Source organism: Halichoerus grypus, chromosome 5 (assembly GCF_964656455.1).
Source record: "Halichoerus grypus chromosome 5, mHalGry1.hap1.1, whole genome shotgun sequence".
In the NCBI taxonomy this organism is placed as follows: Eukaryota; Metazoa; Chordata; class Mammalia; order Carnivora; family Phocidae; genus Halichoerus; species Halichoerus grypus.
Window position 1 is genome coordinate 71,192,121 of NC_135716.1, and position 24,641 is coordinate 71,216,761.

Consider the following 24,641-nt stretch of genomic DNA (forward strand, 5'->3'; position numbering starts at 1 on the left):
CTAAGACTGACCATCCTATTCTTGTAGTATCTCATTGGGATATGCCAGGTGTTGAAAATGGAAATAAACTGCAGAACCACAGTTAGTCAGGAATGCTGAAGGGTTGAAGGAAATCTACCTAACTGTGACTCAGAAATAGGGTTTATTTTTCTCACATAAAAACAAAAACAAAACAAAAAATAGTAGGAAGAGAAATAAATGTTGCAGATATTTTTTTTTTTTTAAAGATTTTATTTATTTATTTGAGAGAGAGAGAATGAGAGAGAGCATATGAGAGGGGGGAGGGTCAGAGGGAGAAGCAGACCCCCTGCCGAGCAGGGAGCCCGATGCGGGACTCGATCCAGGGACTCCAGGATCATGACCTGAGCCGAAGGCAGTCGCTCAACCAACTGAGCCACCCAGGCACCCCGCAGATATTTTGATTAACTTAGAATTTACATTGGTTTACCCGAACTGCATTACTGGTCCTTCACCTTATGCCCTTATTGCTGTCTGAAATTACCTTCTTCCAAAATGGTTACCATTTAAGAAGACACAAGAAAATAACCATAAATTCTGAGTGGGTTTGTTCTATGATTTTTATTAAAAAATTGTTTTTAATGTGATATAAAGTGGGTATGGCCATTTAATGAATTCATTGCTTGTTTTTTTTTTTTTTCTAAATACCATTGCAATTTTATCTTTTACCCATCAGACATGTATGCTTGTGACTTAACATTTAAAATTCAAAGATTTTGAAAATTATCTCTTTGGTTTTTATTTTATTAAGTAGGCTCCACACCCAGCATGGGGTTTGAACTCGGGACCCTGAGATCAAGATCAAGCTGAGATCAAGAGTCAGATGCTTAACCAACTGAGCCACCCAGGCGCCCCTGTTTTTTATTTTTTAATTTGTGTTTAGTGAATAAGTTCTATATACTACTAATTCTTTGAAATTGTTATGACTTAGATTGTAGTCATTTTTCACAAATTGATGTGAGGTTGAAAATAGATGTATATTAATATTGGTATAATATCTATATATCTGTAACATTAAGCTTGTTAGTTGGGTTTAGATCTTTCATTTTTCTTAATGAATTTTTTTCTGATTTACTTATCAATTACTGGGAGATACTTCATGATGCAAACTTTGACTTATATTTCTATCAAGTTTTGCTATACGTATTTTCTGGGGATGTTAGTAAGTCCATGTAAGTTTAAAATTGCTGTCTTCTTAGAAAATTGAATCTTTTATCAATATATAATGACCTCTTCTAGTAATGATTTTTTTCTGTTTTGTCTGATATTAATATAACTATATCAGTTTTCTTTGGGGTATTTGCATTATGTGGAATTTTTCATTTTTTTTACTTATCAACTTTTTGTGTCCTTGGGTTTTAGGCATATTTCTTATTAATAGATTAATAGTTGGATATTTTAATAATTCCTTTTCCAATAAGTTTTGTCTTGACAGATTAATTTAGTCCATTTACATTTATTATATTATAGGTATATTTGGGTTTATTTTGATTTTTTTATTTTGTTCTTTAATTTTGTCTTATTTTTTCCTTCTTTTGGATTAATTAAGACCCCCTTGCACTCTTTCATTTTTCCTGAAGAGTATGGTACTTGTTATATTTTCTGTTTCTGTTTTTCTAGAGCTTGCCTTGAAATTTTAACATTTATATTTAGCTTAAGATCTGAAACTAATCATCCTCTTAACCCTTCTCCCTAACAATATAAGGACTTTGGAGTACTTCGGCTGTCCCATCTTAAATTATAGTCTCTATTGTCTAGTATTTTCAATCTAGATTTTAAACCTACAAATTAGACATTACAATTGTCTGGTTAATGTTTATGTTTATATAGTTTTACATGCATATTTACCATTGTCTTGGTTCAGCATTCCTTCTTGCCTATCATATGTTCTCTATGGAATTGTTTTCTCTTTCCTGAAGAATATCATTTAGAAGTTCCCCTCATGGTAATAAACTGTTTTTGTCTGAACATGTGCTTATGTTCTTGTTTCAGAAATCAGCTTTGCTAGATGTATACTTTGGCCCTTGAACAACCCGGGGGTTAGTGGCACCAACCCCCTGCACAGTCAGAAATCTGTGTATAACTTTTAACTCCCCCAGAACTTAACTACTAGTAACCTGCTGTTTACTGGAAGCCTTTCAATAACAAACAGTCGATTAACGTATGTTTTGTTGCTATATGTATTATATACTGTATTCTTAAAGTAAGCTAGAGAAAGGAAAATGTTATTAAGAAAATCATAAGGAAGACAAAATACATTTGCAGTACTGTAGTGTATTTATTGAAAAAAAAATCCACATATAAGTGGATCAGCACAGTTCAAACCCATGTTGTTCAAGGGTCAACTGTAATTTTCCCAGCATTTTGAAGATTGTGCAAATGAAGGCAGATAGCCAGGGAATATGCACCCAACTTGCTGGAGCAGTTTTTGGTGGGAGGAAATCCAACTCCAAACTCAGAGAAAAAGTCAATAACAGGTGTACTATGCCCCCATGGTGCAGCTCTTAGCTACCTGACAGGGTCAGGCTTCAGACTCCAGGAGAAACCTGGATCCCATGGAGTGACTGGGAGCCAGGATGCAGCAGAGCTATGCTGTGATGGAACCTTGGCTAACCATGTGCAGCTCAGCATTTGTGGCTGTGTGTTGGCCTTGCCCCTTCTCTGGCCTGACTGGGACTGTTAAGCCTTGCACTGGAGTCTGTATGATGTGGCTGGATAGGGGCAGAACTTGTTTTATCTGTGTTCGTGGTTGGGGAACCACCAGCACTTTCTCTGGCATAATTAAGACACTGGGGTCCAAGCCTTGCATTTGACTGGGACTGTTTGCCTTTGACCCAGGAGCATAGCAAGTTTCTGTGGAGCTTTGCAGGAGGCCACTTTCTATCCTGGGGGAGACCAGCCTGCAACAAACCCCTATCATTTAAGTCTAACTGTTCTTCGTAAGGACTGTCTTTTCTCTGGCTGCTTTTAAGATCTCCTCTTTGTACAAAGTGCTTTGCTTTTTGTCTATGTAGAAATTTCTTTTTATTCACCTGTCCTGATTGGTATTCCTAAAGCTGAAACAGTTTTAGAAAATTTGGAGCCAAGCCTTCAGCTCTTAGAATATTACTTTTATGTCTCATGAAGACTCTAACATTTATCTGTATTTTTCTGTGCTGCATTCTGGGTTATTTAAATCCATCTTAAAATTTACACATTTTTTTCTCTAGTTGCCGAATTTGCTGTCTATATCATTTGTTTGCTTTAATTTCAATTATAATTAAATTTCTAGTTCTATTTGGGTCATTTATAACTTCCTGACCAGTTTTGATAAGAGTCTGTTTCTTTGTTATACTTTTGATGTCCTTCTATTTCTTTAAACTTATTTATTGGAGTGATCAGATACAGAAAATAAATTATCTGTAGCTTTTACAGGTCTGATTGAACAGTTTGTTGCTTATACTGACCCTCATATGGTAATTTTGTTCCTCATTTGTTTTAGGATTTTTGATTGTGGCTTCTTGTTCTTTGGAAGCTTATCCTTGGGAATTCTTGCAGGCCTGGGCTTTAGGTGGATTTTTCCAGAAAGTGTTTGCATTCATTTCTGCCTGGGGTGCTAGGAGAGACCACCCTGGTTAGTCTTGAGTTTTATTGGGCTAAATAAGTAGTGTGAGTTCTAGCCCCAAATGTGTGTCAAGGCAGGCTGGTGGTTTCATATTCTCAAGGGAGACTGACTGCCCCCAGCCCAGAGCCCGGGTCCTACCATCTCCCTCTAGGGAAGGAGGGTAGGTGGTTTTATTTCCATACTCCAAGGGTGTTAACTTTAGGGATTCTAGCTTTTTCTGCCCCTACCTCCCCTACCCACCCCCATTCTCTCAGGGCTCATGGCCCTATGAATGCAGGCTCTCTAGTACTCAGAGTTGGACAAAGCCCCCAGGGGAAAAGACTGCTCCAGTACCTGCTAAATTCTTTCTTCTGTGGCTTTCCCTCACATTCCAATCACCTCAGCCAAGCATTTGAAAAAAAGACTGTAGTAATTTATCTAGCCATTTTAGAGGCTCTGTATATGTAGTGAGATTGTTGTTCTGGACATGTAATCTGCCAATAATGTCTGAAATGGGATTTCTGCTGATTTGTGTAAGCCTGGGTTTATTTAGTAAATCTATAAACCCACTGGTTAAGAAGAGACTTTCGAGGTAATCTAATTTGTCTCCCTCCCCTCGATTTTATAGTTGAGGCCTAAATAGATAAACTGATTGGACTAAAAATCTAACAGCCAAGTCACAGCTGAGCTAAGGCTAGAACAGATGTTATCTGATCCAAGGCCATCCCCTGTGCCACCATAACATGCTGCTTCTGTTTTAAATATGAGGCCAATGCTTATTTTTATGGTATCTCAGAAATTTAGAATGATTGAGGAATGATGGAAGCCTGGTTTACGTGAATATGAGTTAGCACCTTGTTGTTCTCAGTGTAACCCATGGGCTGGCAGCCTCAGCGTTGCCTTGGACCTTGTTAGAAAATGCACAATCTCGGGATACCTGGGTGGCTCAGTCTGTTAAGTGGCTGCCTTCGGCTCAGGTCATGATCCTGGGGTCCTGGGATTGAGTCCCGCATCGGGCTCCTTGCTCAGAAGGGAGCCTGCTTCTGCTTCTCCCTCTGCCTGCCGCGCTCCCAGCTTGTGCTCTCTCTCTCTCTGACAAATAAAATCTTAAAAAAAAAAAAAAAAAGCACAATCTCAGGCTGCACCCCAGATGTGCTGCATCAGAATCTGCATTTTATTTATTTATTTATTTATTTATTTTAAAGATTTTATTTATTTGAGACAGAGAGAATGAGAGAGAGAGAGCACGTGAGAGGGGGGAGGGTCAGAGGGAGAAGCAGGCTCCCCGCCGAGCAGGGAGCCCGATGCGGGACTCGATCCAGGGACTCCAGGATCATGACCTGAGCTGAAGGCAGTCGCCCAACGAACTGAGCCACCCAGGCGCCCTCAGAATCTGCATTTTAATGCAATCCCCACATGATCGTACACACATTCATGTTTGAGAAGCACTTTCTAGATAACAGTAATTAAGCATTCCTTTTTTTTTTTTTTTTTTTTTTGGTTCCTTTGAACTATGCGTCCTTGTTTATCTTCATAGTTTAGAGAAGGCTCATGGAGCATCCTCCCTAGGGCTATGACCGTTGATGAGGAAACTGAAAGATTTTGAAAGCATAGATGATATTTTTGCCATTTGTTCTCATATATAGTTGAGACTTGAACTCATATATAGTTGGCCTTATGGATGGTGTCAATGAAAGAGATTCCGATATCTGAACCATTTTGTTCAGGAAGTAACTGCATCTCAGATAATCAGAGGAGAATGTAATTTCCTAGAGTCTGGCCAGGTGGTAGAGTTTTAAACTTAGCCCCAAAGGAGAGGATCACAAGGCCAGATGAAATGGTGACATTGGTTACACTGGAGGACAGCAGGTAGGTGATGAAATGCTACTCCAGGGGAAGAGGGGGACAGTAATTTACGTGAGAAAACCATCAGTTCCGGACCTAGAAATAATATTTAGTCACTCAGATGTCTCTGTGCAAATGTGTAGAACATGAATAATATGAGTTAAATTTTATTACAGAAGATGAGTGTCTTAGATGTTCCTGAAGCTTGTTAGGATGGGGACTCAAGATTGGAATCTAGGGGCACGCGGGTGGCTCATTTGGTTAAGCGTCTTCCTTTGGCTCAGGTCATGATCCCAGGATCCTGGGATTGAGCCCCGCATCAGGCTCCCTGCTCAGTGGGGAGTCTGTTTCTCGCTCTGCCTTTCCCCCGTGCTCATGCACACGCTCGCTCGCTCTCTTTCTCCCTCAAAGATAAATAAATAAAATCTTTAAAAAAAAGATTGGAATCTAGTGCTGGAAAGCTACAGACGTGCTTACAAGGAATGGCTTGAAAGGAGGTGAGGCAGTGGGCCCTGAATGTCAAGGAGTACAGCTGCAGGGAAATCCACGAATAGAGGGGAAAAACCCAGGGAACTTATTAGAAGGAAGAACAGAGATAATTGCATTCCTTTGTTACAGGCCACCTAACTGAGTATAAAAAATGGCGAATATGTACCTGATGTAGACTGAAAACAGGAAATAGCCACACAAAATGACAGGAGACCTTACTTAGTCAATGCTTAGTGAGATACAATTACAGTTTCTTGAGTTCCCTTGTTGAAATTTTTATCTATTTTAAGGCAGAGAACTTGAGAACTTTGCAAAATTCTGAATATTAAAGAAAAACTAAGTAGCAGTGCTGGAAACCTTCAGAAAAAGTAGTCCATATCAAGTTGTTTATCACTGAAGCCCAGGGGGGATCAAGAAGGATTCTGTCATAACATAGAAGTAGATCTTTTAGAAGGCAGATATTGAAAGTTTCAAGGAAAAAAAAAGATAGCTGTGATTACTGGACAGTTCTGGAATGGACATTGATCCAGAAAGTTTTGAAACTTGAAATTCAAAACATCCAAGCCAAATGGTCTTCGGTGAAGAGTTACAGAAAATCAGACAAGCAATTAAACATAGGATGGTTGTACAGGTAGTGTTCCTCTGAGCTTATAATTTTTTTAAAAGTGTAAAGCAGGAAGGACAAGAACCAGGGACAGATTAAGAGGATGTCACAGACCTGCACAATTAGCATCAAGAAAGTTAAAGCCCCAACTGAGTGGTGGCTTTAAAAAATGCTACAGATTAAAAAAAAATCTTTTTTTAAGTTTCCTAAAGTTGAATTTAAAAACAGGCTGCTGCCTAGGGCCCAGGCTGGTAGTGGAAAGTTGATGTATAACAGAGGAAGTGTATTTTGTACTTATGTTAATGGTACTGACCTTCAGACTGGAAATGACAGGATCAGTGTTCCTAAGATGGACGAAGATGTGTGCTCCCTCCAAGCTGCCAGGAGAATTTGAGTTTGGGACCACAGAATTGTTCAGTGATCTAAGAACTTGGAAAGGTGCAGAAAGAACATATGTGCATAAGTCGGTTTAGTGCTAATTCTAGATCAGACAGATTATTTATAAACCACTAGAAGAGGAAGTTGTTGCCACCAAGCTCCAGCATGAATCCACTATAAAGTCACATCGTGCTCATCTCTTAACGGAGTTCTGGCTGGTAGGTCAGGAAAATGCATCGGAACTTTGTCAGAGAATAAGGGTGGTTGTTTTTTTTTCTGGTTTTTTTTTTTTTTTTTTATGTCTTAATAACAGAATTGAGAAAGGAGAAATTAATGTCAGTAGATAGGCAGGATACTATGTGTCTGAACGACTGTATTCAGAGGTTCCTGTCAAATGTATTACGGGGGAGACATTTTCATGGTGAGTCACAGGACTGTGTTCTTGCCCTTGTCTTCAGCATTTTTCTTAATGTCCCCATTTCAGAGCCATTTTAAGAAGCTCACAAAAAATGCCCAATTTAGTTATACCAACTCTCTAAGTGGTAGGGACCGTAGAGTCCGGTCTGACCTGAGGATAGTGGTAGGGGATCCAGAGTAGAGATGGCAAATGCAGGGCTCTCGGGCCTTTCCTGTGCCCGTCCACGTACACATTGCTACAGCATCGGGGACTTTCTCCCACTGAGCACATAACAGTTCTCCTCAACACAGTGAAACCTCTCCAATCTAGAAAAATGATGGACCAGCCAAATCTTCTGGATCCATTATAAAAACTGTTCATCAGTAGAGCGTTGAGTGGTGGTTGAGTGGGCGTGGATGCAAGGTTACTCTGAGGGCTGCCTTGTGTGAACTTATTTTATGTTTTGGTGGAGTGTTGAGTAGTATGTTTTAAAATTTAGGTGACATGAGGATGGGGCAGCATCTTTTTAGGAAAGTTAAGTTGCTGAATGAGTAAATTTATCAAAGAGAATCCAAAGAGCCCACCACAGCTCTGTAAAGATGGATTAAGCTAAGGAATCCCCAGGGGCAAGGCCAAGAGTCTCCTAAAGAAAACATTTAAAATTATAAAAGTGATTTCACAGAACCTTTTCCTCCTGAGGATGTGGTTTGAAAATCATTGTTCAAAATACCATGAAGCTTTATTGTAATGATTTGTACATGCAAAAATTTTAAAGCAGGTGTAACTGAACACTTCAGTAGAAAGAAAATGTACACTCAGAAAAATTCCTTTCCTTAATCCTTTAACTTTAAATAATATGATTTGGTTCTATCTTTTTACATTTCTTTTTTTTAAAGATTTTATTTATTTATTTGACAGAGAGAGAGAGTGAGAGCAGGAACACAAGCAGGGGAAGTGGGAGAGGGAGAAGCAGGCTTCCCGCGGAGCAGGGAGCCCGATGCGGGGCTCGATCCCAGGACCCCGGGATCATGACCTGAGCCGAAGGCAGACGCCTAACCATCTGAGCCACCCAGGCGCCCCTATCTTTTTACACTTCTTACAAAATATGCATCTTGGTAAATTAAGGAGGATGTAAGTTACTTGCCAAGATAATGACTTCAGTTCTATAATAGTTGCTATTAGTTTTTTTAATTGTGATCAAAAACACATAACATAGGCTTACCATCTTAGCCACTTTTAAGTGTGTATAGTACAGTAGTGTTAAAGACTGTGGATTGTGTGGTAGTTGTATTTTTAATTTTTGAAAGAACCTCTGTACGGTTTTCCATGGCAGTTACACCATTTTACAGTCCTACCAACAGGGGGCAAGGGTCCCAGTTTTTCCACATCCTCACCAACATTTGTTATTTTCAGGTTTGTTTTGTTTTGTTTAATAGGGTGTGAGGTGATCTTTCATTTGTAGTTTTGGTTTGTGTTTTCCTGATGATTAGTGATATTGAGTATCTTTTCATATACTTTTTAGCCATTTGTATATCTTCTTTCGAGAAGTATCTATTTAAGTCTTTTTCCCATTTTTTAATTGGGTTACATTTTGTTTTTCTTGAAACTGTTGAGTTCTTTATATATTCTGGGTAGTAACTCCTTATCAGATATGTGGTTTACAAATATTCTTTCCAGTTGTCTAGGTTGCCTTCTCATTCTGTTGATTGTTTTCTTTGCCACACAGAAGTCTTTATGTTTGATGTGGTCACATTTGTTTATTTTTGCTCTTGTTGCCTATGCTTTTGGTGTCCTATCCAAGAAATCATTGCCAAATGCACTGTCGTGAGGCTTTCCACCAAGTCTTCTTCTAGGAGTTTCATACTTTCAAGTCTTGCATTTAAGTCTTGAATCCATTTTGAGTTAATTTTTGTATGTGATGTTAATAAGGTACCAATTTCATTCTTTTGTGTGTGGAAATCCAGTTTTCCCAGCACTATTTGTTGAAGAGATTGTCCTTTTCTTATTGTGTGGCCTCGGAACCCATATTTGAGCACATATGTGAGGGTTTATTTCTGAGCTCTATTCTGTTCCATTGGTTTATATGTCTGTCTGCTGATTTTGAATTTGTTTCAATTACTGTAGCTTTGTAATATGTTTTGAAATCAGGAACTGTGAGGCTGCCAGCTTTGTTTTTCTTTCTTGATCGTTTTGGCTATTCAATTCCATATGAATTTTAGGATTTTTTTTCTATTTCTTTAATAAATGCCATTGAGATTTTAATAGGGATTCCATTGAATCTGCAGATCACTTTGGGTAGTATGGACATTTAATAATAATATATTGTAATATTATATATATGATATATAATAGGAATATATTTTTATTTTTCTTTTAAAATGTATATAATTAATATATAAATAAAATTATTAATATAATTATATTATTATATATAATAGGGTTATATATTTTTTATTTTTCTTTTTTTAAAAAAAGTACTTATTTTTAATTCAAGTATCATTAACATACAGCATTATATTAGTTTCAGTGTATAACATAATGATTCAACAATCCTGTACATTACTCAGTGCTCATCACAAGTGTACTCTTAAACCCCTTCACCTATTTCAGCCATCACCCCACCCACTTCCCCTCTGGCAACCCACCAGTTTTCTATATACGAATCTGGTTTTTTGGGTTTTTTTGGTCTCTTTTTTCTTTACTCATTTGTTTCTTAAATTCCACATATGAGTGAAGTCATACGGTATTTGTCTCTCTCTGATTTATTTCACTTAGCTTAATACCCTCTAGATACATTCATGCTATTGCAAGGAATAGTACTACATTTTAATAATTATATGGAAGAGCTGGTTGTCTATGAGGGCTACTTGTGTTTCATAGCAATAAAATTATGCCATTGTCTTATTAAAGATACTTATTTTATTTTACCTTCTCTCTAAGAGGAGGAGTGGGGAGATGAAGAATGGGAAGAGAGGGTTATATAGCTCCAGGCCAAGCAAAGGGTTTCAGGTCATTAAGGCACAAGCTAGAAATAAGGGGCAAGGTAGCTAATAAGGATCTCTCTGATTTAACCTTCATGGAAATTATCTGATGCATCAAAGGACTGCTGTAGCAATCCTAACTCTTGTGATTGTACTGAAATCCAGAATAGGTATTAATAGTGAGCATTTTACTTTGAGCTCTGGCATTTTAGCCTATGATTAATTCTTATTCATGGATTTAAAGACACAAATAGGCTAATAAAAAGTTACCTATTAGGATGGTAAAGCTGGTTCCTGCTGTCATTATTCTTAATTTACGAGTTATTTTTCTTTTGGTTCAGATCTTCTTTGGAATGAGCAATGTCTTGTTCCGTGAATATAATTTCTTCTTTGTAAGTGAATTTATTATAGGCTTTTGACCTCCTGTTCTCTGTATTGTGTCTAGAACTACAAGTTGTGTTCTGCTTGTTTTGGTCTAGTTCTTTCATATTAGAGGCTGGTGATCTTGGGTTAGCCATTCGTGTTTTAGTGTGAAGCACGTAATTCTGTGTCACTGTGGGCGGGCCTTTTCTGTTGGGCTTCAGTATAGAAGGATATTGTAAAGACCTGGCTCTTTCAGATATTCCTATCCATGGGTCTTTTCTCTACAGCTGTTTCATTTTTTCTAAAAATAATCTACCAAACTGTTACTTGGAATGGTTATGTCTTCCTACTTTTTTACGCCGTAGCCCTGCTCTCCACTGTGCTTGATGTCTAGTTTGGAGACTTTTGCTCAGTTTTTGTCTAGAAAAACCAGGGTAAGGTAGGATAGGTATCGGGGGAGGAATCTGGGCTACTGACTCATTTAGACTTCTCACTATCCCCCGTATGTCCTCCCGGTCTTCTTTGTACCTGTTACCTGCGATTTCAGGACTTTCTGGAAGTCCTATGACTTGAGTTGGTTTTCTCCTGACTGGTACCTTCTACTGGAGGGTATGTCCTGTTCTCGTTTCTGACCACTGCTGATTCCTCACATCTGCTTTCCATTTCTCTCAGATTTGTTGCTCTCATCTTCACTTGTGACTCAGTTTTCTTTGCTGTGGTTTTACCATTTAAAAATATTTTCGTTCACTCAGATTTTAGTGGGGCTTCCGGAGGGAGCAGAAAGAGACATACACGCTCGATCAGCTATGTTTATTGGTGATACCTTCCTCCAACACACCCAAACTGCAGTCCCACGCTCCCCCTGAGAGTTTTTCCTGTAACTCTAGATGCCACTGATGTTTCCTGAACGAAAAACACTTGTTTCCAGTTATTTGCCATGTATTTGTTTCTGTGGCCATACAACTGAATTAATACCTTTTCTTATTACCTTATTGTGTTTTTAAAAGTTTAAAACACTTGGGCGCCTGGGTGGCTGAGTTGGTTAAGTGTCTGCCTTCGGCTCAGGTCACTATCCTGTGGTCCTGGGATCAAGAACCACATCAGGCTCCCTGCTCAGCGGGGAGCCTGCTTCTCCCTCTCCCTCTGCCTGCCACTCCCCCTGCTTGTGCTCTCTCTCTGTCAAATAAGTAAATAAAATCTTTAAAAAGAAAAAAAAGTTTAAAACACTTAAAACTTTAAAAAGAACTATATTTTAATCCTATTCTGTTTAATTTACTTATTTATTCAACACCAAAGCATTAGACTGGTTATTACAGGGAAATATCTAGAGTCTGCCTCTCAGAGGCATATGATCCCGTGGAAGTAGTAGGATATATGCAACCAACCATGAGGCAGAACACTTGAGCCGGAGGGGTGTGCAGTCTGGAAGGGGAGGTAGAGAAGCCTGGTGGTCAGCCAGCCGAAACAAAGGATGAAAACTCCATAGGTGGGAAAGTCCCAGGTTTGGTTCAGGCAAGAATAAGTTTTATTTCATGAAATTTGCGGTTTCTCCTAAAGGAATTAAAAAAAAAAAAATCCACCTATAAGTAAGTTTTATTAATCTTTGACTCGGCTGGGCAAGTCTGTCTGTTGCTTTCTCCCACTGAATAGAGAAGAGCATTTTTGTCTATAATATACACCTAATAGGTATTTGTTGATTTAATGAATGGACAATCACTTTGGGAACAGATGCTTTGAATATTCTGCTTTCTTTTGCCTAAAAAACAATAAACATGAGGTTTCGTTTTGTTTGTTCTGGTTTTTCCAAATTTAGATTTTCCTTGCTCCTACTTAACTTGGAGGAATACTACTTTGAACAACACACAGCTAATCATATTCAGAACAAGGGCGATCAGAATGAAAGGTAAGGAAGATTTTTGGATCTCTACAGAACCAACAGACCTTTCCCTTGTCTGATATTTTTAAAATTAAATGTATGGTCACATAGATTTGTCGCCCTTTTGTACTGGGAAAGTAACGGGAAAGGAGGATTTTGAAGTTGCTGTCATAACTTCAGATATTTTCCAAAGCTGAGAAGCAGTATGTACGAATTCCTCTAACGTGGGTGTCTTAGCTCAGCTGGTCAGGACTGGTTCATTCCAGCTCTTTTTTCCTGTATCACTTTTGTACTTGCACTCTCAATTATTTGGGTTATGGTGTTATAAAGTAGTAATCGTAAAACACCAGAGTGGCATAAAAATCAGTACTTTCAAAATGAATAATTTGATTTGAACTGGAAGCAGAATCCGTTTTCTCTATATTGTAATCATTACTGTTTATTGCTATTGAAAACAGATTCGGTTTCTTTGGCCGTAACTTTTGAAAGCTGTGTACAAAAATGTGTAATGAAGTGTTTTGTTTAAAATGCCAACTTGGAATTAAGATCAGAGTTGTTCCGGCAAAATTGTATCTACTAATGATTTCCTTTGGGGATGTCCCTTCACTATAGGCCACAACTTGAACATGCTTTGATATTAAATAAACTCTTTAATTTTTAGTGTTGTTCAGGTTTTATCTTGAAAGGACTATCAAAGCCATGTGGTATTTGTTTAAATACAACCTAAAGTGAAAATTACTTAGTTTTTGTTTGGGAGCTTATGACATGTCGTTTCCTTAGCATTCAGATTAGACAGTTATTGTTCCTTGAAAGCAGCACCTTGCTTTCTTACTTCTGGAATTTTGCTCATATTCTTCTCCCTAATTCTATACTTTTGTTTTTCCTCCCTATACTCCTCTGCCCCATACCATAAAATGTCTTGCTTAAAATTAAGTGCATTTGTTTATTATTAAAACACAAATATAAGCTAGCAAACTGAAACCTGTTTTTGTAATTTTTAAGTTATTATTAGAGTTCAGTGGTACGACCCATGGAAGTGAATTCGGTGATATCTAGCAACATTGCATGTGCGTTAGTTAACCTATTGATCTAGCTAGGCTGCTTCTAGGGAACTATCTCAGAGGTACCCTGGGAAATAAAGAAATGGACATATATACAAGGTTATTTATCATAACACTACTTGTAATTGCAAAATACTGGAAACAATCCAATGGGGAACTGATTGAATAGCAATGGTGTGTCCTCATAATGGAGTACTATGCAGGTGTAACAAAGGAATGAAGCAGCTCTGTATAGAGCTGTGGAGTGATCTCCAGCATATATTTAGTGCAAAAAGTAAGGGGCCGAATACTGTGTATTGTATGTTGTCTTTCACGTATTTATGAAAGGAAAGGAATAATTTTTGTTTCTATTTTTAAAAACTAAAAACATTTTAAATTGTATGTTTAGAAAAACATAAACTAAAAGCTAATGAAAGCGATTATCTACACAGAAGAAGGATCAATGGGGAAATAATATAAAATGACAACTAGACTTCTCTGAATGTCCCTTATTTTATAACTTTGCTTTTGGAACTGCAGAAATATTTTACATATATTTTAATATAGAATTAAATTTCAGAAGAAATAGTAAATCTTAAAAATCGAAAAGAAAATGAAACAAGTGAACTTAACTATATGTAAGTTGGAAGGTTAACCGCAGAGAAGAACTATTTTAATCAGCTTCACAACATAGTAATTTGTGTCTCTGGGTGAGATATGACCTGAGTAGAAAAAGAATTGCAAAAAAGGTTGTAAATGTTTCAGTAGTAATATCATTGTTAGTGATTTTGGTATTATTAATTTGAAACTGGTTTATTCACATGTGCACATAGATTTATATAGTTAAATGAAGCAAATGAGTAATATGTTGATGCCAAGACAAGACTTTCAGGATGAGATACAAATCTAATAGTAAAGGAGTTAAGTTAAAAGCCTAATCTTACATTTGAATTGGAAACGTTTATATGGATTCATATACTTTTCTTTTAAAAGAAAGTATTTCCTAGCTTTCCCCTCGGGAAAAGCCTAGAAACAACCCCATAGCAATGAGATTGTGCTCTCTGAATACTGCTTCCCAAGAAAAGGAGTGAGGGCTCTTTGAGAAGTGGCTGAGTCTAAGTCTGAGGCAGGCAGGGTGCAAGATGAGCCTGGCACATCTTGTCCTACTGGCAAGTAAGGGAGGTATCAGAAACTACTATACATTGAATTAAAAGGACACAAGGGCCAACTTGAAGAATTGGGCAACAAACAGGACAAACTGAACATCAAAAAAGAACAATGCCTGCAGTGGTGGAAATGTATCAGAATCATTAAAATCCACAAGTTCATGAGCTCTTTAGATTGCCTGGCAGGGATCCTAGGACACCAACTCATTATTCCAAAACTTGATAAATAGAGGTAAAGAATCAAGCATTTTTTTTCTGCTTTCTTTGTACCAATTGTACTTCAAATCATAGAGAAAAACTGTACTCCAAATCATAAATAAATACTGTAAAGTCGTTCTTTGTGGATGAATTCTAGATAATAAGAACAGAATGAGTGATAAAAATTTCAGTCCCTAATGAATAATGGGATCAGGTTGGCAAACCATCAGCCTGGGGTCAATGTAATTAAAATTAATTATATTGTTGTTCTTTCAGTTAATGCTTTAGTTATCTACTTTCTAGTTAAAGTGTATTAAGATTCTTTTGTGACTTTTGGTATGTTCACTAATAATAATCCTTTATACTTTGATCCCTAGGAAAATCAGAGGCTCCTTAAAAATATGTTCAAAATCAGTTATTTTTGAACCGGATGCAATATCCCAGCCCATCATTAAGGTAAATGCATTTTAAATGTGAACAGAGACATTCCTACTTTTTGTGTATATTTTGTCCTTGCTTATTTTTGTAATATTTCTCTCTCAATTTTATCCAGATTCCTTTGAGAGATTGTATAAAAATAGGAAAACATGGAGAAAATGGATCCAATAGACACTTTGCAAAGTATGTCATTGTCACTAACTGTTTAATTTTACTTCTACCTAAAAAAATTATATATATTTAATGACTTTTATCTGCATTGTAGGGCAAAATCTGGGGAGATTTCACTCATTTTCAGTCAGGTAAGAAGCACATAGTAAATATTTTTTCCTAACCTTAGTGAACACACACACACACACACACTTTTTTTTTTTTTTTTTAGCACGGTGACATTATTTATTGAAATATCAGATAAAGACTGTTAGAAAAGATGTTTGCATGCTTTAAGATTGAACCATTGACGGGTGCCTGGGTGGCGCAGTCGGTTAGGCGTCTACCTTTGGCTCAGGTCATGATCCCAGGGTCCTGGGATTGAGCCCCACATCAGGCTCCCTGCTCAGCAGGGAGCCTGCTTCTCCCTTTGTGTGTGCCCTCTCATCTTTCACTCTGTCTCTCAAATAAACTTAAAAAAAAAAATATTGAACCATTGAGAACTGTATTTTTTAAAAGCTGTGATTCTCTCATGAGATCCTTAATGTTTTTTTTTAAAGATTTTATTTATTAGAGAGAGAGAGCGCGCACATGAGCGGGGGGAGGGGCAGAGGGAGAAGCAGACTCCCCACTGAGCAGGGAGCTGGATGCGGGGCTTGATCCCAGGACCCTGGGACCATGACCTGAGCCGAAGGCAGATGCTTAACTGACTGAGCCACCCAGGTGCCCCGAGATCCTTAATGTTTATAAAGTTGTGTGAGGCCTGCAGGCTTGTGGTTTCGTCCTCAGGAGTCCTGACAGCGTGTGGGGGTTGAGCTGGAAGCACTGCGGTCCCTCCTGTGGTCTCCGAGCCATTTAGGTGGGAGGCCAGCAGCACAGCACCGAGGGGGATCTCAGGGTGACTCGTGGTGACAACCAAGGCACCAACTCAGGGTGTGCTTTCTTGTACAAATTATGAGGCTTGGGGTCCTGACCTTTTTTTCATCCCAAATTTATTCGGCATACATATATGTTCCCAGTATCGTGCTCAGTACCGGCAACACAGAAAAATTAAAACACGGTTTTTCTCCTATCATACACTTATATCATCTATAGATTTTTTTTTTTTTTAACTTATAAATAAGATGGGAGTAGAGGGCCTCTCCCACTTGCTTTTTGCTCTGGATTTTACCTTCTTCATCTCTAAAATGAGAGGGTTAGAGATCATGTTGCCCAAACTATGTGCAGGGCCCTAGTTCTGTGAAGTGTTCCAAGGAAATTCCCTCCCCGGTCAAGTAAGTGTAGGAGAAGCTGTGGGAAGCAAAGACGCAGCTTTCTTTACTTCAAGACTTGACTCAAAGCCTTAGCAAACAGAGAGAGGGTCCAGAGGAAGTGCCATGAGGGTCTCAAGGAGGCAGATGGTTGGGAGCAGAGGGTGCTCCCAGCGGTTTTTGGACCGCTTACCACTTCTGTTCATGGAATGCTTTTTAATGTATATTGAAAAGTATTTTATGAAAGCCGGGAGTTATCAGATTAGGTGATTTTCTAGGTCTGCCTTGCATGAGTCAATGAATCTTAAGGAAGAAAGCATTTCGCAGCCTATCTTTGACTTTATGTTGTTTGAACCGGCATATTGGCAAGCAGCTGTAACCATCTATTACTCCGGGGGGTGGTTGGGGGGGGCAGGGGCAGAATGCATTATTAATAATTGTGACCTGCACCTGTGCTCTCATTATTTCTGAAGTATTCTGCATCATGGCCTAATGCTAATAAATCCATATCCTGAAAGGAAGAGGTACTTTTTCAGTCAGAAGTGTGGTTTCCATTATAAAAATTACCCATTTTAGTGTATTTACAAACTTATTAGAAGAGGTCTCGTGTCAGGCAAACTCAAAACCAGCTTCACATCGAGGGGTAATCAGTCAGAAGTTACTCTTTCTAGAATTATTTCAAGCTTCCTAGATTGAATATACAATTAAAAAAAAGAAAAAAAAAACCAACTTCTGTGGGTTTTGATTACCGTAAGTGGTCACACTGTTTCAGAAATATGTTATGGTCCTTTAGGCTTTAGAGAGTTTTGCTTCCAAATTTTCTTTTGTAGAATAAAGAGGGGTGTATGTGTGTAAATAATGTAAAAAATAAATGCCTTTTATTCAGGCATTTATATATTCAGTAAATATATTCAAGGTTATGAAGCTATAGGAAAGAACAAAATATCCAAAGCCCCTCTCCCCATGGCCTTTACCTTGAGAGGGGGGCAAGCGACAACAAGCACACATCTTCTGTAATGACGACGATGCCAACAGGACGAAAGGATAGAGAAGGATGAGGAGCATGGGTCCTGCTGCAGATAGAACGGCCAGGGCCGCCTGGCCAAGGAGGTGCGTGTGAAGGCACACCACTCGGAAGGCCTGAGGGAATGAGCCAGCCAGTATCCTGAGCAGTGGACGCCCTGAGAGGCGAGTGTCCTGGCGGGTGGCAGGCGCCGTGAGGATGAGTGTGCCTGGTGGGACAAGGCTCAGAGGGCAGCTGGGAAGAAGGGTTGGAGCAGTGGCAGGGGCTATGTCATGGAGAGCCTACGGGCCACAGCAAGGAGTCCAAATAAAGCACAAAAGCGAAAAACCCCTGGAGAGCTGAGAAGAGGAGGGGCACCGTCTGCTTTGTATGTATTTACACATCTCTTGGAGCCCCGGTAGAGAATATGCTGTGGGGGACACATGCCTTTAAGGGTGCTGAGAACCCAGAGGTTTTGCACCAGGATGGTAGTGATGGCAGGGTGGGAGATGGTCAGTGTCTGGATATATTCTGAAGGAAAACCCCACAGTTGTGCTGATGGGTTAGTTGCAAGGTACAAAGGAAAACAGTCAGGAATGACTCCAACAGGGTGAATAGCCGTGCCCTTTACTGCTGTAAAGAAGCCTGAAGAGCACGCTTGTTTAGAACGTGGCCTCCGAGAGGAACAGGCTGGTGGGCATTTGGGAGCAGTGGTGTGGGTCTCAGGGAGGAGGCGGAGAAGAGAAAGAGAATGTGGGTAATGCCCTGGGGCTGGATGAGGCTTCCCAGGGGGTGAGTATGCACAGAGCGGTCTGAGGATGAAGGCTCAGGAGCTCCGCCAGGGGGAGGTTGGGAAGACAGAGGGTCCGAAGGAAGACAGAAGGAGCAGCAGATGAGGTCGGGGAGGGCCAGGAGCAGCGGCTTCCTGAACTGCTTCAGGAAGAACCATCAGCTCTGTCGTGTGCTCTGTGAGACAGACTCGAGGAAGTCCTTAGAACAGACTCTTGGGTTTGGTGACATGGAAATCCTCTGCACCTTTTAGGACATTCTCAGGACTGGATTCCGTAATGTGGTGCGGCTGAAAACCTGTCCTGAGCCCAAGAGAAAGTACAGTCAGCTCTTGCAAAGAGTTTTGCCAGAAAAAGGAACAGAAATGGCAAAAGGAGGATATAAGACAAGGGAGGGTTTTTATCTATGGTTTGTTTCTAATGGGAGAGAGTGCAGCAACCGTATTACCACAGAAGCAAACGTTTTGAACAGCCGACCGGTGGAGGGAGGTCTACATTCTGTGGCCTCGTCGAGGGAGTGGTTTTGAGGGCCCAGGTACACCCTTCACCAAAACAGGAGGGAAGGCAGGGCTCAAGGTAGAGGCTCCGTGTTGATGGCTCTGGGGGTGATGTTGCTTGTTGGACATGGTTACTGACATACAGTGTAGTACCAAACACTGTGTGCCCACATCACCTCTAGAGAAGAGAAATTTCTTTATGTTTAGAAATGTATCTCATACCACAGTGACTCTGTTTTACCCTTTTCATAGAAAATTGGCGCTTCGATTAGCTTTCTTCACCTGTCTACTTGGTTACTTGGTACAAGTACGGACATTCATAAAACATCTTAAATATTTTATTTATCCAGTAATGGTTGCTACCTTGTTGCCTTGATGAATCTCTTTTTAATTTGATATTTATTATTCCAACATCAGAACGTTAAAGCCATACTAAGATTAATGCAAGTGCTTTTGGAAATTGATATTATGTAACAATGATTTAAATTTGATTCATAATATCCTAATTTGTGGTAACTCATTACTCTAAAAATTTTTAGTTATTTTACAAGTATTGATTTGTCTTTCTCAGGTATATTTCATTAAAGAACACAACATTGTTGCCCCATATAAAATTGAAAGGGTAAGTAAAGCTTTTCATTTATTCCTAGCAATTTGTATAGTGATTTTAAGCAATAAGATTTTGTGGCTTTATTAACATCTTTAATCTAATATAATAATAATAATGAGTATTTAAAAAGCTTGTTACCAGCAGTTATAACAAAATTACCCAAGGGAGCCACAGACTTTAGTCCAAGAGACTAAAAGTTAGTCAACTAACTTTTTGACTTAAAAACAAATGTGTCTAATAGGGGAGGAAAAAAGCTTAAATTATTAGATTAGAAACTGAAATCAGAATATGTATCATTTATAAGGTTATTTTGCTGGATATTACTGAGAATGTGTTTTTTTAAATGCTTGAGAAATATTGATAGGTTATAAAATACTCTTATTTGGGAGCTCAGTCATAATTTATAAATTTTCTTAATTGGGAGAAGCTATGACTAGACGTGAATACAATGTCTGGTTTTCCAGGACTTGTCAAGTAAGCAAAGATTTTACATTTAACCATTCTGTGCTTTACTTAATTCTTTGCTACAACTTAATATATAGTAAAGGGATAGCTTTTACCCAAAGAGAGTCTTTATAGGACCTACATCAGGCTAGTGCTCTGTATAGGGCCACCTCTGTGAATGAGGAAAAGCCACCCTCTCTGAGCAGTCAGCCCCGCAGGGTGAGTCTCTGTCTGCAGTTTCTCAGCCAGCACTTGTGGGACCCGTGGACCACACGCCGTGGCCTTGGGGCTTTATGCACAAGAAACACTTGCATGTGCCAATTAAGTCAGAAACTGTAAATACGAGATTTAATTACTCTCAGATGGGGCTGCTGGCATTTGGGGAAGGATAGTTCTTAATTGTGTGGGGCATCCCTTGCACTGCAACCTGCTCCTAGGCTAAACTAAACACCCCTACTACAACGTCACCCCTGCTGTTGGGTAGTTCCTCCATACATTGACCAAAGCCTCATGGGGGTGGTAGGATATCTGCCCCCCCAAGCTGAGAACCACCGCCTGGGGGGCTCTCCCTCCTAAGGCTCTCCTGATACCCACTTGAAGTGCAAAGCAGTCCTTGGCCCATTGAAAAGTTATGTAAAGGGAGATGAGGGAGGTTGTCTGAAACAAAGAAAAGCTCTTTTGTTCCAGTGCGAATTAGAACACCCGAGGATTTCCACATTTAGGAGGGGCATAGTGATACTGATGGTGACCATGAGAGATGACAGAATAGGAAGCCCTTGTTCCTCCCATGGCGACCCTGATTCAATCAATAATACATGGACCAATGCCTTTTGTGACAAACCTGGAAACCAATTAAGAGGCCCTTCACCCAGGTTAGCATGAAACCAGCCTCACTGAGGCTGATGGGGATGTTTGTAACATCCTTTCAATGTAGGCCCTCCCTGGGCCCAATACCATGTGATGGGAGGGAACTCTCAGCTCCCAACTTCTCCCGGGGAGGGAAAGAAAAGACTGGACCATGTGTCCAGGTTTCTGACTGTTGGAGTGGCTGCCTGAGGGACTGGCTTCTGTCTTGCCTGTCTTGGAGTGGTGACAGGACCTGGGGGACCCTAGATGCCTGGGGGCCGCTGAAAACAAGGAGGACCTGGACGTCAGGCTGTTGCTCCAGGGGACTCGTGGTCCAGCACACAGAGGACAGCACAGCCCGGCGGACTCAGAGAAGAGGAGAGCATGTGACACATCACATTAATCTTCACAATATCTAGTCCCTCATCCTCCGAGCACCTAAGTATTTGAAGCAGACATTGACAGAACTGAAGGAAGAAATTGACACCAGCCCAATAATAATAGGAGACCTCAGCGCCCCACTTTCAGTAATGGGTAGAACATCCAGACAGAAGGTCATTTAGGAAACAGCAGATCTGAGCAACACTGTAGACCAGATGGACCTAAGGGACACATAGGGAACACTCTACCCAACAGCATCAGAATCCACATTCTTCTCTAATGCACACGGAACATTCTCTAGCATGCATCACATGTTAGGTCACAAAACGAATCAAAATAAATTCAAGATTGAAATCCTATCGAGTACCCCTTCTGCGCACCATGGAATAGAACTAGAAATACATAGCAGGAGGAACATTCACAAGTGTGTGGAAGTTGAACAACACTCATGAACCAGCAATGGGTCAAAGAAGAAGTAAAAAGGGAAGTTAAAAAATATCTTGAGACAAAATCAAAACCAGAACATGCCTAAACTTACAGGATGCAGCTAAAGCAGTACTAAGGGGGAAGTTCGTAGTGATATGTGCCTAGATTAAGGAAAAGAAACGTCAGCAGAGGTGTTGCAGATGTTCTTAAGGGAATAGGGTTTGACATGCTTATTCTCTTCCTTTGATTTGATTTGTTAGGGCAAAATGGAGTGTGTCTTTGAATTGGATGTTTCAGGGAAAGTGGAAGATGTTGTGGAGACCTTGCTTCAGGTAAGCCAGCGCCTCCCTCGGGCATTCACCAGGCAAAGAATTCAAAGCAAACTTAGGCAGAAACATAAAAAAAAAATCATATTCATACATCTCACTAAAACCACAATTTCTTTTATAAATATGAAGCAGATTTACTTGAATATGTTGAATTTGAAAACTATATATTAGAAAGAAGTCATAGATATATCAGAAGTGATTTTAACCATTACTAAGTAACAGAATGATTGCTATTTTTCGTTGCTTCTAAGGAAATACCTTCATATTGTTTTAGAGAAAAAAATAAATTCCTGTATATTTGTAATATTGTAGCTTCACAGAGCGTCCTGCCTTGACAAACTAGGGGACCAAACTGCTATGGTAAGAATTTCTACAGTAAATTGTCTTTATTATGAATTAAATTATATTGAGGTTTTACTCATAAATACTTATTTTTAAATGGTTCTGTTTTCATAGATAACAGCTATTTTGCAGTCACGTTTGGCTAGGACATCATTTGACAAAAACAGGTAAGTTAATGATTTCATTCCCTGATTTTTTTTTTTTTTTAATTTATTTGAGAGAGAGAGAGTGAGCGCTTGTGTGCGTGTGAGTAGGGGGAGGGGCAGAGGGAATCTTAAGCAGACTCCCTGCTGATCATGGATACAGATGCAGGGCTCAATCCCAGGACCTCAAGATCACGACCTGAGCCAAAATCAAGAGTTGGATGCTTAACCACCTGAGCCTCCCAGGCGCCTCTCATTCTCTGATTCTAAGAGGAATGCACGTCTTCAACCTGTATGCCTACTTCAGCTTGTCCCAAACCGCCCATGTTACCATCTGCGGCACCCAGACCTGCGCGTGGTCGGGAATGGCCCTGGCCTCGGCTTCTCCATCCTGACTTTGGTCGGTCAGCCAGGCCTGTTGACTGATGCTCCTTAAGATCTTTCTCGTCTGTCACCATCTTTTCCCACTGTTGTTGCCTGAGTTCAGGCCACCATCACCTTCACTCAGAATACTCTAACAGCTCTTAGCTTGTCCACCTGCCCCCAGTCTGCCCTTCTCCTGTCCTCACTTCCCTACTGTCCCGAGTGTACTTTGAAAATGTGGTTTTTCTAAAGAACTTACTTAATTATGTCACTTGTCTGTTTAAAACTCTTCAAGATTTCCCATTGCCCTCAGGGTAAAGTCTCAACCTTCCATGGCTTCCAATCTAGCCCTTGCGCACTACTGTGGTCGCTGGTGGCTTGTCTCGAATTCTGTGTGCTGGCTCTTTGCCTTTATGCAGATCCCGAGCATGCCCCATGCTCTCTTCCCTCTGAGCCTTTGGACGTGTTGCCTGTGCTTGGAGTGCTTGGCCTCCTTCCCCTTTTGCACCTGGCTGACTCTTACTTACTCATCTGATTTCAGCTTAGCTGTTGGTTGTTCTGGAAAGTCTTTCCTGACCTTTCAGTCTGTGATCAGTATCTTACTAAGGAGTCCTGCAGGGACCGGGAGACTGACTACATTCCTACTGGCCCAGTGTTTTTTCATTGATTTTCTTGGCTTTTCTAAGTATGAAGATATTTCCTGCAAATAATTATGCTTTTATATGAACCTGCTCTGTTATTTCTTTCTTGCCTCATACTAAGTAGATTTGCATCTCATCAGCAATACCACTGTATCAGTCACATAGCTTTATAATAACTCCCGACATCTGCGGGTTCAGGGCCTCACACCTTGTTTTCCTTTTTAATTTATGTCTTCACTATTCTTGGCCTTATGCTGCACTTCCATATAAATTTAGAAACAGCTTGTCAAGTTCCATAAAAGAAAGCTCCCTGAGATTTTGATTGTGAACAAAATCACTGAATCACTGCAATGAATCACTCATTTATTTAGCCTTCTTTAATGTCTTCCTTATGGTTTTTTCCATAAAGGTCTTTCCTCTCTTGTGCTAGATTTATTCCAAGTACTTCATATTTTTGATGGTGTTGTAAATAGTGTCCTAAAAAACTCATTTTCCGTTTATTGTTGATAGATAGAATGCAGTGGATTTTTGTGTATTCATTTTGTTTTCAGCAACCCTGCTAAACTTTGTGATTAGCTCCATTAACTTTATATGTAAACTCTTTAATGTGTACAAAATCTTATGTATAAATTATTGCAGGCCCTATTCACTAAATATTTTTATTTTAGATTCTTATTTTAGAGTTCTGCTAAATCTGTGGATCACTGCAGCTTAGGACAACAGAATGTACTGGTTGAATAGATTCATTTATGGATTATGATGTGTTAGGCTTTGCTAGATGCTTATGTTTATAAATGAGAATAGTTTGTAATATTCTGTTTTATTGCTATCTTTGTGAGATTTGTGACCCTCACACTACACGTTAAAGTGTTGAAGAACTTGCCAGTGAAGCCATCTGGCCAATAATGTTTCTGTGTTTGTATTTGTTTGCTTCTTTTTCTGTTTTACCTACATAGCATTAATTTCCTTTCTATTTTAATACTTGTAGGATATATTAGGTAAGTGGATTGCTGGGGGAATAATAGCTTCCATTTTAGGAAGGAAAAGGAATA

General features: G+C 39.5%; 1 protein-coding gene across 4 annotated transcripts in view; it reads left to right on the forward strand.

Moving 5' to 3' along the window:
• NSMAF (neutral sphingomyelinase activation associated factor) overlaps positions 1–24,641 on the forward strand; it is a 68,581-nt gene that overhangs the window by 5,136 nt on the left and 38,804 nt on the right. For all 4 annotated transcript variants that reach the window (XM_078072366.1, XM_078072367.1, XM_036088292.2 and 1 more), the window contains exons 2-9: positions 12,472–12,561; positions 15,316–15,394; positions 15,492–15,559; positions 15,642–15,678; positions 19,636–19,686; positions 22,032–22,103; positions 22,413–22,460; positions 22,557–22,609. In XM_078072366.1, coding sequence (XP_077928492.1) covers positions 12,472–12,561; positions 15,316–15,394; positions 15,492–15,559; positions 15,642–15,678; positions 19,636–19,686; positions 22,032–22,103; positions 22,413–22,460; positions 22,557–22,609 — 498 coding nt within the window. The remainder of the gene's footprint in view (positions 1–12,471; positions 12,562–15,315; positions 15,395–15,491; positions 15,560–15,641; positions 15,679–19,635; positions 19,687–22,031; positions 22,104–22,412; positions 22,461–22,556; positions 22,610–24,641) is intronic.